We start from the raw sequence: 11303 nt of genomic DNA, 5'->3' as shown, positions 1-11303 counted from the left end.
ATACTGTGTATAGGATACGCACCACCCTCGACCCAACAGCGAGGAGGCGTTCGAACCTGACGGCCAGCCTGACATGCTGAAGCGGCCGTTGTGTTGGTGTCTGAATTTTCAACGCTCTTGACCACTGCCATTGGATTTGTCTTCTGCGTCACCTTCAAACGCCAACTACTTCTTTTACGCTGTAACCATGCTGGCACGCGTCCGAGACATGAAGTCACGTTCATCGCCACGAGAGCCACATCCGCAGTTGACCATTTTGAAATCATTAATGCCTGAGAGCATCATGTCACCCAGGACCTGGCTCTGCATCAGACGTTGTGCGCTGGCCACATCGAGACCGGTGGGATTTGTCCTACTACAGGGCAAAGACGGAGCCGCTGCTCAACACCTACCCGAGTCATGAGACGGTTATCGTCAGGGGCTTGTAGTTGTCGTCTAGTCCTTCCCCATTCTTTGGTCTTTCTGTCTTATGGAGTCAGTGCCTGTGCACCAGAACGTCGATGATGCTCACTGGTTAAGTTCAGCAGGTAATGCTCATCATTGACCCATGTAGACACCACTGGCAGTTGGCGGCTCAAGGAGACCGATTTCGATTGTCAGATAGGAACATCTAGTCGATCCAAGACGGCATGAGGGCGGTCATGATCTGCTTTCAAGCCTGTCAGTACTCTGACGCCCGATGAGCCGCACATTCATGCAGGACATGCAGTGTCGTTCGTATTTGTTATTCGCCATCTAGCCAGTCAGACGCAAAGAGAAGAAGTCACTGCTCTCAGACTATCTTGCAGCGTGCTTCCTCTTATGCCGAACTTAAGTTACTTGCAAGTATTTTGCCCGAGAGGAAGTTACAAGATGTAGGCGTACAAATCGGAAGTCTGTCGCACAGCAAGTTCTGCCCCTGAAGATCCAACGGGCCCAGGGGTTTTGGTCGACCATGAATGTCGTGCATGGAAACGCTACGATAGTTCGTTGGAGCGATAGTAATGCCCCGAAACGGAGCTCGCCACTTGCTGGAAGAAAAGGCCGATACAGGTTTCGGGGTCCGATTGCAGGTGAGGGACTCGGAGGGCTGTTAAGGCGTTTCGGTCGCCGTCAGCTGCTTTCCGTTACCTCATCGGGGAGAATCTCGAGCTCATGTTCTTTGGAGCAATCCATTCTGTCATCTTGGCACTGAGACGACAGCCCGAATGGCAGCAAGCACGCGGCAATGTAGTCTTGACTGAGGAGGCCTTCGACAGGGACGGAAAGGAGAGGTGGTTCGCGTATCAAGGCCTTTTGCGTAGCGAAGCACCGCCTTAACCGTACAACGCGAGGCAGTGGGCCGAGCAAGGTGTCTGAGGCGTCAGGTGGAGCGTTTAGCAAGTGTCCAGTGTACCTTCAGCCGGCGAAAAAAGAGACCTGTTGTCTCCCGATGCAGTGCTGGTACGGATGTCAAAGTGACAGAGATGACCTCATGAAGGTTGTTCCTGGCCGTCTCCCTCTCGTCTGAGATGAAGGCCGTTGAGTCCAAGCCAGGAATACGGGAGCTTCAAGTTGCAAGCATACTTTGCAGTGCAGCAGCCGACGACGATGGGAGGTTTGCAGGCAGGAATTGCATGCAATCCAATTTGATGTGGCTTGATGTCCCCCTGGCACGCGTGCTAGAGCAAAACAAGTCAAGCGTCAGGTACGCCAGGTCCCGCGCCCTGCTCATTGGGTCAGTCTGAGACCCTCATTTATCCAGACTGACGCCAGTCCTGATCAAGCTTGAATCCTCTTGGCAAAGGCGGCACCTCGCCGCAAAAACGCGCCAGTCTGTGTTCCAAAACTCGCAGCTTGAAGTTGCCTGCGCCGCGCTGAACGACACGATCCTCGTCTCGAAGCAGAGGTCGTCGTCGTCGGCGTCACACCACTGGCATCACATACTGTATCACTGGGCCCTATTTCAAGTCAAGGTTCGTTTTGAGAACACAAAACATGACAGTATCAGTACATTCCAATCAAGAAACCAAAGTACATGTTCAGCCTCGTGGTGATTCAGCCTAAGGTAGCTATGTTTATTTTTTGGGATTCAGTCTACTGTCGACAGCTGTCATCGATCACTGTCATCGACATTGCATCCGAGCTTCTTGTCTTAGCCTCGCGAACTCTCTTTTGCTTGTTTGCTTTGACGGCCACATGCCAGTCTGACATCTGTCAAACAAAACGAGCCACTGACTTCAACTCGCAGCGCGACGAACCCGACTCGCTGTTGACGGGCGTCACATAAAACGAACCTCTAACCACCCACTCGATTCCTCCTACTCGACGGATGGACTTCGAGAGCCTCATTCACTGTTGACCTCATCAACTGACCGCTGCCAATAATGAACTGCTATTGTGATGTTCAAGCTGTCCTCGATGACAAGAAGACTGGAGAACAAACCCATTTTCTAAGGGGACTTCCTGATACAACATTGTACAGCCATCGCCAGCCTTGGAAGAATACAACATCAACTATAGTAAAAGACGATGAAAACACACAGTTGCTGACATACGCTGTACAATGTACTCATACGTGTGACTTGACCTGCTGCAGGGGCCCGCCGTTTTGTATCACCTTCGTTGCTCACCGCCGCAGCCTCCACTCCCAGTATCGGGCATGTAGTTCTCACACACACACGGGAACTACGCTGCATCATCGTCGCGTCGAATGTTGCCTTCACATACTAGTACTACTATTCCAGAACGATTCGTTTCCATTGTTTCTTCCGGGACGAGGCTGGCTCGAACGTTTCAGGGCACCGGCATTGGCACCACAAATTGTGGGCGGTGCGGGTGTCGCTCGGCTCCGCCCCCTTTATTGTTCTTCTGAATATTCGCCTCGACTTTTTTCTTTTCCGTACGACGTACTCCTGACTCAGCTTGCAGTGCAGTGTGGCCCAACGCATACTGTATCGTGCCGAGTAAAGGAGGCATCCACGGCTCCGATAAAAATGTTACGACTAATCGGTACACAGTAGTAGTACCACAGCTGTGGTTCAAGTTCGACGAATGCTCCGCCAGCATACGTATCACTTACCTAGGTACAATGCCATTGTATAGTACTCCACCAGGTGCTGCTATCGATAGTCCATCACAGCTCTATTATATGTTTCAAATTATCAGACTGCTTGCCTACCCTGGATTTACCATACTTGGGCTACTACCGAGGTCCTGCTTCTGCTCACTACATGCACTGGTACAAGTCATCTCTCTTCACACAATTTGTAAGGGGATGCAGTGTGAGGGGATTTGGACCAATTGCGTGAAGAGAGGTGACTCGTACTAGGTGTGAGATTCTGCTATCGAAGCTCTATCATTATGGTTATCAGACTGCTTCCGCTACCCTAAGCTTACCCTACCTCGAGAGAGGAGTACATGCATGCTTTGCCAGTACTGACTTATTAATGGTGGCTAAGGGAATGCTTCTGGAAATATTGAACTTTTTCAAATATATACGTTGTAGTCGTTTCTCGTTGCCCAAAATGATATATACAAAACTCCTGCTCCCAATAGCATCATCATCGTCTATCCATACTGGTACCGAAGGGGGTATCTCGCGATCAATTTCTTTCTGTTCAGCATTCTTTACAGGTGCTGTGTTGTGTTTGCAAAGCCTCTCATCGTAGATCTGGTCCTTTGCGGACCGCTCCAAACCCTTTACTGAAGAGCTCTCCAATGTCGACCGACTTTCTGGCGATGGGACAGATGTCTTGCATTTCTTGGCTTTCCTGTGGCTGTGGCCTGTTGACGGATTTGCTCTCGTTGACGCCGCCCGCACCAGCAGCAGCACCCATAATCGCACTGACGCCTGACGCCGTTCTCTTCATCCAAGCTGTTGGCCTCTGTGATGGTAGACCGTCTTCGACATTCCCACGCGGTTTATTCAACAGCTCTTGAACCTGAGCTTCGCGCTCGGCCTGCTCAGCCGCTTCGCGCGCCAACTCCAGACTGGACTTTTTAGTGCCTCTGTCCCAACCCTGCTGGAGCAGATCGGCGGCAGCCTCCTCGAAGCGTTTGCGCACTTCGCGGTCCTGCTCGAAGCCCTGAAAAACATCCACATCGGAGGGCCAAAAGACAGCACCGAAAGCCTTAAGAGCCACTTCGAGCAGACACACAACCAGAACAATCAGCAACAAGGTGATCCACCAGAGCAAATTGCGGCCGAATCGTTCCAAAAGCCCATGGTGGACATTATAGACCACATCGTCCGGGTACACGCAGGAGAGGAAAATGTTCCACAACCACCATCCGCCCACCGACAGAAAAATGGCTATTGCCGCCGCCACGCTCTTGTTGTGCAATTCGATGAACTGGAGTTTCAACGAAATGACGACCACGCAGCCGCTGAATGCCAGCGATCCAAACGCGTACAGATCCTGGTCGCGTGTGAACAATGCCATGCCGTAAATCGAGTACATAATAAAGAACACAATCACGGCTTCGCATGCCCCGAGACTCGCCCACCAGAGGTACAATCTGAAATTGAAGCCGCGGTTGCGCTGTCCAATGTTGTAGAGTTCCGGGACGGCCAACAACGTTGAGGCCGCCAGGTCCTTTTCAAACACGCCCATGAAGATCACCGGCAGACTGGTAAACAGGGTATTGAACATTGACAAGCTCCAGGGCTCGTACAAACTGGTTCCTGTATACCCCGTCCACCGCTGGTAGATGGCTTGGACGAGATAGAACAGCATCTCCTTCCAGAATGTGCCCAGGGTATACTTGCAGATGCGGACATAGTTCCATCTTCCGTGCACCAGGAGCAATTTTAGCAGAAATCTAAACTGGGCAATCGAATAGTCCGAGGTTCTGGCCGCTTGAAGGCCTTCCTTGCCTGCGATGCCGATGCCCACATGGGCCTCCTGGATCATGGCGATATCATTCGCGCCATCACCCACAGCCAGCGTCACTGAACCCTTCACTTTAGTGCGGATGGTTTTCACCAAAGATGCTTTCTGGCTCGGCGAGGCTCGACAACAAATGACAGAATCGGCTCGGATGGCCACATCTGTGAAGAAGGCCTTAGAAGCAGGGTCCGCCTCGATTATGGTCAATGTCTGGCCATCTACCACAAGAACTGAGTGGACTGTCTGGCCATTCCCGATTTGCGCAACAGCAGATGCCATCCGACCGTGTAGATCGCCAAGCTCATGATCCAACACAATCACGGTGGAATAGTCCTTGATCAGCCGGCAAGAGTGCCCAATATTAATGGCAGTCTCGCGTTTGTCGCCAGTAAGCATCCACATCTTGATGCCGGCGCGACGAAACCGATCAATGGCGTCGGGCACACCTTTCTGGAGTTTGTCTTCAATGGCTGTCGCCCCAAGGAGCTCGAGATTCTGCTCTATTATTTGCGCCGCCTGCTCGATTTTCTCCTGTCGATTTACAAGGCTTGTAGTTGCCTCTGCATAGACATTCTTCCAGGCCTTGTACTCTTCTTCGGTGAGATATCGGTAGCCGTAGAGCAGTGTGCGCAAGCCCTCGGTGGCGAAGTCGTCAATGTGTTGGAAGCAGCGCTCGAAAACCGCGTTGTCGTTCACCACGAGACTTTCCTCTACCAGGTCTTCATTTTCATCTGCTTGCAAGGACGAACGGGGTGTTGTCTGAGACGACTGCAGGCCCTTTTCTCTCAAACTTTCCGATCGGCGAGGGGGACCAAACTGCGCTGACGGCCGTGGAGTGTAGAACTGGAGGCTTCTTCGCTGTGTGGACAGTCCAACATCATTCTCCCGTTCCCTCAACCACATATCGATGCTTTCTCGTGTATTCCGTGAACGGTCGACCGAGACACTGCTCTGTCGTGGTGAGGCTCCCTCCACACCATACACTGAGGTCGACTTCCGGCTGAATTGTACACTTTTTCGCCGGAGCATTTCTTGCGCCTCGAGACTCTTTCTTTGCATTGCCCGCCGTTCCGCTGCTTGCACTTTTGCGGCCGCCAGATCCGCAAGGCGCAGCAGCCTCCGGATAGCACTGTCTGCGCCCTTGCTTATCAGACAGATTCGTTGGTCTGGGAAGCGAACCACAACTGACATGCGCTTCCTTGCGCTGGAGAACTCGATTACATCGAGGATTTCGTAGGTCTCGTAAACAGGGTTTTGCTCATCACCATCGCAGAACGTCTTGACAGTCAGTGTATTTGCTTGTCGATCGGTGACAATGTACCCAAGATCCTGTGCAGCCGATACCAGAGCCAGCTCATCAGGGGAGGCAGCTTGATATGTAATATTGCCATCGTCGTCCTTTTCCGGGATGCAGGTATGGCACAGTGCCATGGACAGGAGGAAAAACCGGACTTTACGTGCAAAGACCGTGTTAGGCCGGCGGTAGATATAGTCGAGTAGTTCTTGTGTTTTCCCGGTCTCCAAAGTCAAGCTGAGATCGTTAGGAGCCTGCCATTGGACTTCGTCAGCGTCCTGGCCGGAAGGCTTCGCAACCTCAATAGCAGCACTAGACGAAGCTGCAGATTTTCTGATCACTGTTGACTGCGACTGTCTCTGCTTCTTTGACACTGCATCCTTCCCCTTCACCCTCCTCTTCTTGTGCTTCAGCTTCATCCGGCCGGCTTCGTTCTCTGCTTCTTCTTGGAGATCGAGATCATGGAGCCAAGCGGTACCGGCAATACTCATTTTTCGAAATTTCATCGAGTTATTGGTCAGTGTGCCAGTCTTGTCCGAGAAGATATAGCTGACCTGGCCAAGTTCCTCGTTGATGGTGGAAGTATGCGGCTCCATCGGGGTATCCGAGTCCGGGTCGTACATATCGATATCGTTCATCAATAACATCTGCGCCAATTTGATGATTTCGAGTGACACATACAAACTGAGCGGCAGCATCGTGTTCAACATGATGATGAAAGAAGTGAGGATGTGGCCAAACGGAACTCGTGCAGATTGCAGATACCATGACTTGTCCTCGGTGGTTCGGCGCCAGATTTGGTAGGCGACGGTTAGAATGATGGCCATGAAGAACACCAGAGAGGCAACCAAGACAACAATCCTGTTGACCTTGGCTTGCAAAGCCGGTGCCTTGACCCGTGGGGTCTTATTGGCATTCATCCGTATCTTACATTCCTCGCCAGAATAAATCACAAGGCCGATCGCCGAAGGGGTATTCCGCAACACGCTACCGCGATAAAGGATTTCCGTATTGGTTAATGGGAGTGTCTTGTCGTTGATCGTGACTCTGCCGTCGAACTTGTAAAGATCCAGGTTAGGATCTTCGACGACGAATTCGGCTTCTAGATTCGCAATGTCGTCGAGTGATTGACAGGCAGCACTCACGTCTGGCAAAGGCTTCTTTGACTTCAGATTTGTCTCTCCGTCCAAACTCTTTGTTTCAACATAAGCTGTACCAGTAGGCTCGTCGGCGCGCAGAAGCACCAGGTCGGCCGGGACGCCAGCATTTCGCTTCAGCAGTACAACGTCACCTACTTTTAGGTCCGCCCACTTCTTTTTCTGCCAGTCGAGGTCACCGGCGCCGCTGAGAGACGGGTCGACGTCGAGCACCAGTGTAGTCCTTGCATTTTCCTCCTTGTCTAGACGGTGTCTCCTGATGTCATCGTAACCTTCCTTGGCCATGGAGATCGCCACAAACACCAGCAAAGGGATAATGGTGGTATATGTGCCCGTGGTACTGAGACCGGGAATCATCTGCAAAATCGAAACACAAAGAAAATAGAAATTGGCCAGCTTCCCAAATTGAGCCATGAGTTGACGGGGGACGAAATTCCAGGGTGTGTACCGGCATGAGCGGATCAGGTTGTTAATGTATGGCTTGCCCGTTCTCTCATCGATGGCTTCCTCCTCACTCAGTACGTTCACCCGAACGTGTCTTCCGTCGAGACTGGGAGGAATGGCATTCGCACGGACAATCTTCTCACGAAATTGTAGATATTCGGCCTTCAGCCTGTTCCAGAGAGTCGTTCTCGAACGTTGTTTGGACAGCCATCGTTGATACAAGGGCAATTCGAGGGAGGGAGCAGAGAGTGGCGCTTGGCCTGGAGTCTGATCATCTCGACTTCCTGTCTCTTCGACGGTAACTGTGGTGGATTGGGAGCCGAGTTGCGTCTTTTCAGAGGCGGCATCATCGCTCTGCTTCGATTGATTCAACTCAAATGCTCCCCCATTGTCTGAACTTTGTTTCTGGATGTTCTGGGCGAAGAGAGCCCTTCTTAGAGAGTAGCCACGGTTACGACCGTACGATGGAGTCTTGAGGATGCCAGTGGGTTTCCGCTCGGATGTGGAGGACGTCTCTTTTGACGGTTTCGCATCTTCGTCGGCTCTGGAGATCTCGAGGGAGAACCGCACCCTCGACGTAACAGCCGAGGGTACCGTGGTTGCGGACGCCTCGTCGCCCTGTCCTTCAGGCGGGCCTCCGCCCTCATGTTGAACCGCAGTCGACGAGTTCACATCTTGCTCTTCATTCTTGTCGTGACTCGAGCCCTGGGGCGAGGTGGCTGGCATAGCAGGGCTCGTATGGTGATATTAGAGTTGTTGGCGGCAATGGCCGAGTCATCGGAACAATGTCATCCGAGGCGCAGGAAACGTGAACATCGGTGGCGGGCTTCAAAGGATGGTACTGTACACAATGAGCAACGTCGAATCGGCGCTCTGGGAGGATCTGTTCTGAGTTCGACTGAACGAGTGGAATTAGGAGACTATGCGATGAAACGATGAAACGAGCGAAGTGGCGACGACGACGCGAATGTTGGGAGTTTGCGACAAGAGTGTCTAAAAGTTGGTCTTGGATTGCGTGGGGGAATGAATGGTGGCGTGGCAGTGCCTTACTACTACCACTGTAGTTGTCCCACTATACCACAAGTATCCTGATCGATCGAGTCCTGGATCGACGTCCAAGTAACGACAACAAAACCGGCTTCCCTCCGGATGTAACAGTTCGCCGTCACTTTTTACCATAACCGAATCCCAGCATCTCCATGTACTTCTGTGCTTTTCCTTCTCTCGAAATCATCTCATCAAAATTCGATATTTTTTCAAAAGTGTAAGTCTGCCCGTTCGACATTCGAGATGATGGAGTACCCGTCGCGAAAAGACTTGGAGTTGGTGCTCGATGCCGGAGAAGTGCGTCTGTCAAATGCCTGGCCAGAATGCTGGATTGTCACCATGTGCCCAAGCAAACGAAGGAGTGACTGTCTAAATGCTATGGTGGACAAGGTGGGTTTCGAACTTGGCCTGCTGTGTACCAGAGCGACCGCAAAGGACTCGGAGTTCGACGTCGATGTCAGCAATATACGGGTTTATGGCACTGGAAGGCAAAACGCCGCTGCTTACATGAATTTCGACTCCATGCTTATGAGGAATGTTTTGTGACAGATCTTACGTTGGACGATGACCTGCGAACAGGATCACTGGCGGAACGCCGATAAGAATTACCTGTTATTACTCCAGCGCTTTCCGGACCCGTCAAGTGTGATGCAGTGGTAACGAGTTCGACGCTTCAACGTCGCAAGACTGTCATATGAGAGGAAATAGACCTCACTGCATCCGTCGTGTCGCGTTTTCCTGCCAGGAGCATCCAGATCAAATCTCTACCACCAGTTTCTTCGCACTGACTCCCTGAGCCAAGAAGTCAACAGCCTTCTGGATATCTTGCAAACCATGTCCCACCACATGCGCTAGAGGCATACACTTGATCCTGTCCTCATCCAATGCTTTTCCAAGCCATGTCCACACCGACTTGCCCAGTCCGCCCGTCACAGCATTGGCCGCGGCCGCAAAGTTGGTGGTAATCCGAACCCCCTTGGTGGCTTTGGCCTCGGCGCCTGGCATCACCGCCGCGACCAGTTTTCTTCCCTCGGACCGGTCCAGGATGTCGCAGACTGCAGCGAGTGTGTCATCGGTTGAGATGGCGTCAAAGGCACCCACGAGCCGTTTGCCCTGTAAGTTACGCACAATATCATCAATCATCTTCGGGTCGTGGTGATCGAAGCAAAGCTTCGCACCGAGCGATCTGACCATGTCGTGGTTTTTCTTACTGGCGACTCCAATTACCTCGTAGCCTGCAAGCGTGGCCAACTGGACACCACATGAGCCAACGCTGCTGCTGGCGCCCCAGACCAACAAGGTCTCAGTTTCGGTCTCCTCTTCTTTCGCCGGACTCTCTTGGGTCCTGTTGCCGCTGGGCAGTCTCAGGCCCAAACACTCAGGCGCAAAAAGACAAGTCGCAGAAGTATTAACCGCCAGCGGTAGAACCGTGGCATCCTCGAGTTTTGTCGATGCTGGGATCTTGGTGACGAATGGCACCTTCAGGACCACATATTCCTGGAACGCCGAGTAACAGTATAGTTTTTTGTCGTTCTCCTTTCTTTTTGTCCTAAGTGGACTCGCCTGGCCTATGACTCTATCGCCCGTCGAAAAGGCGTGGGCCAACGAAGAATGGACTTCCACCACGTCCCCGGCCACATCGCACCCCAGGATGGCAGGATAATCGTCGTCGCTGGCCAACAGGAGCCCTTTGGCTTGGATCGCCACGTCAGCCGGGTTGATTGCCACGGCGCGCGCGCGGATGACCAGTTCATCTGTTTCTGGAGCCGTGTATGGCGCCACATCGACCACCATGGTCGGTGACTGGCGGGTTGGAAGCCATGCGGCGTGGTTGGTGGGCGTGGGTGTGAGTGAGGACATGATCGATAAGCGACAGGCGGCCCGGGGTCAAGTTGTCGTTTTGTTTCCTTCTTTTCTGAGCTGCAGTGGGTTGATTCCTCCTCGAAGGTGTGCTTGCCGAAGGCAGGCAGGTCTGGAACAAACAAATGCTAACATGAGATTGCAAAGACGGAGGGGCAGCAACTGTAGCTGAGATCTACAACTTCGACAAGGAGGAGGCGAGGATGAGCAACTAGTAGTATCTGTAGCTACCTCCAGCTTCGGCTGTACACAGAGATACAGTATACTCGCAGACAGACAGACAAGGATATATACCCACCATACCTACCTACCGGTATATTTTTACCCTGATAGTTATGATATATATCGTCACATCACAGTATTTCTTCAACCCAACATTCCCGTCCGAATTCCGCCGTCCAGGCACCTGCATCGGGGTTATCAGTATTATCAGCATCAGATCAAGCCGCCCACTGCATTTACCACCTGCATCATCAGCACGGCCCTGGTACTGAACTATCTGTAACCTCAACACCTTTCTCTTAAATCCGATAAACCCGTATCACCGCATCGCACGACATGCAGGACCAGGATAATATGCGCCGCGGCGGCTACCTGATACATTACTTACCTTACCTTACTATGCTGTCAATACGTAGATAAAGAGGTAGC

The 11303-nt window shown here is 52.1% G+C and overlaps 4 protein-coding genes across 4 annotated transcripts; 2 read left to right on the top strand and 2 right to left on the bottom strand.

Moving 5' to 3' along the window:
• The first annotated feature begins 1787 nt into the window (after nucleotides 1-1787).
• HMPREF1120_01386 (uncharacterized protein) lies at nucleotides 1788-3485 on the top strand. Its single transcript, XM_009155401.1, has one exon. The coding sequence runs from the start codon at nucleotides 2346-2348 to the stop codon at nucleotides 2979-2981; it is 636 nt and encodes a 211-aa protein (XP_009153649.1). The 5' UTR covers nucleotides 1788-2345; the 3' UTR covers nucleotides 2982-3485.
• Nucleotides 3486-3620: 135 nt separating this feature from the next.
• Nucleotides 3621-8471, bottom strand: HMPREF1120_01385 (phospholipid-translocating ATPase; the record flags this gene model as incomplete). The annotated part of the gene is made up of 1 exon (XM_009155400.1): nucleotides 3621-8471. The coding sequence occupies one exon, from the start codon at nucleotides 8469-8471 to the stop codon at nucleotides 3621-3623; it is 4851 nt and encodes a 1616-aa protein (XP_009153648.1).
• A 100-nt stretch (nucleotides 8472-8571) lies between these two features.
• Nucleotides 8572-11010, top strand: HMPREF1120_01383 (uncharacterized protein). Its single transcript, XM_009155398.1, has one exon. The coding sequence runs from the start codon at nucleotides 9036-9038 to the stop codon at nucleotides 9336-9338; it is 303 nt and encodes a 100-aa protein (XP_009153646.1). The 5' UTR covers nucleotides 8572-9035; the 3' UTR covers nucleotides 9339-11010.
• Nucleotides 9549-10652, bottom strand: HMPREF1120_01384 (oxidoreductase; the record flags this gene model as incomplete). Its single annotated transcript, XM_009155399.1, has 1 exon — nucleotides 9549-10652. One exon carries the CDS (start codon nucleotides 10650-10652, stop codon nucleotides 9549-9551), a length of 1104 nt encoding a protein of 367 aa, XP_009153647.1.
• Nucleotides 11011-11303: the final 293 nt, after the last annotated feature.

This window comes from Exophiala dermatitidis (assembly GCF_000230625.1).
Source record: "Exophiala dermatitidis NIH/UT8656 unplaced genomic scaffold supercont1.1, whole genome shotgun sequence".
NCBI classification, from domain to species: Eukaryota; Fungi; Ascomycota; class Eurotiomycetes; order Chaetothyriales; family Herpotrichiellaceae; genus Exophiala; species Exophiala dermatitidis.
Note: the sequence above shows the minus strand (reverse complement) of the source record. Positions and strands in the feature narration are given on the sequence as shown.

What these genes read in the sequence shown, in the direction of transcription:
- HMPREF1120_01386 (XM_009155401.1), top strand. Translation starts at nt 2,346, where the DNA reads ATGAACTGCTATTGTGATGTTCAAGCTGTCCTCGATGACAAGAAGACT.
- HMPREF1120_01383 (XM_009155398.1), top strand. Translation starts at nt 9,036, where the DNA reads ATGATGGAGTACCCGTCGCGAAAAGACTTGGAGTTGGTGCTCGATGCC.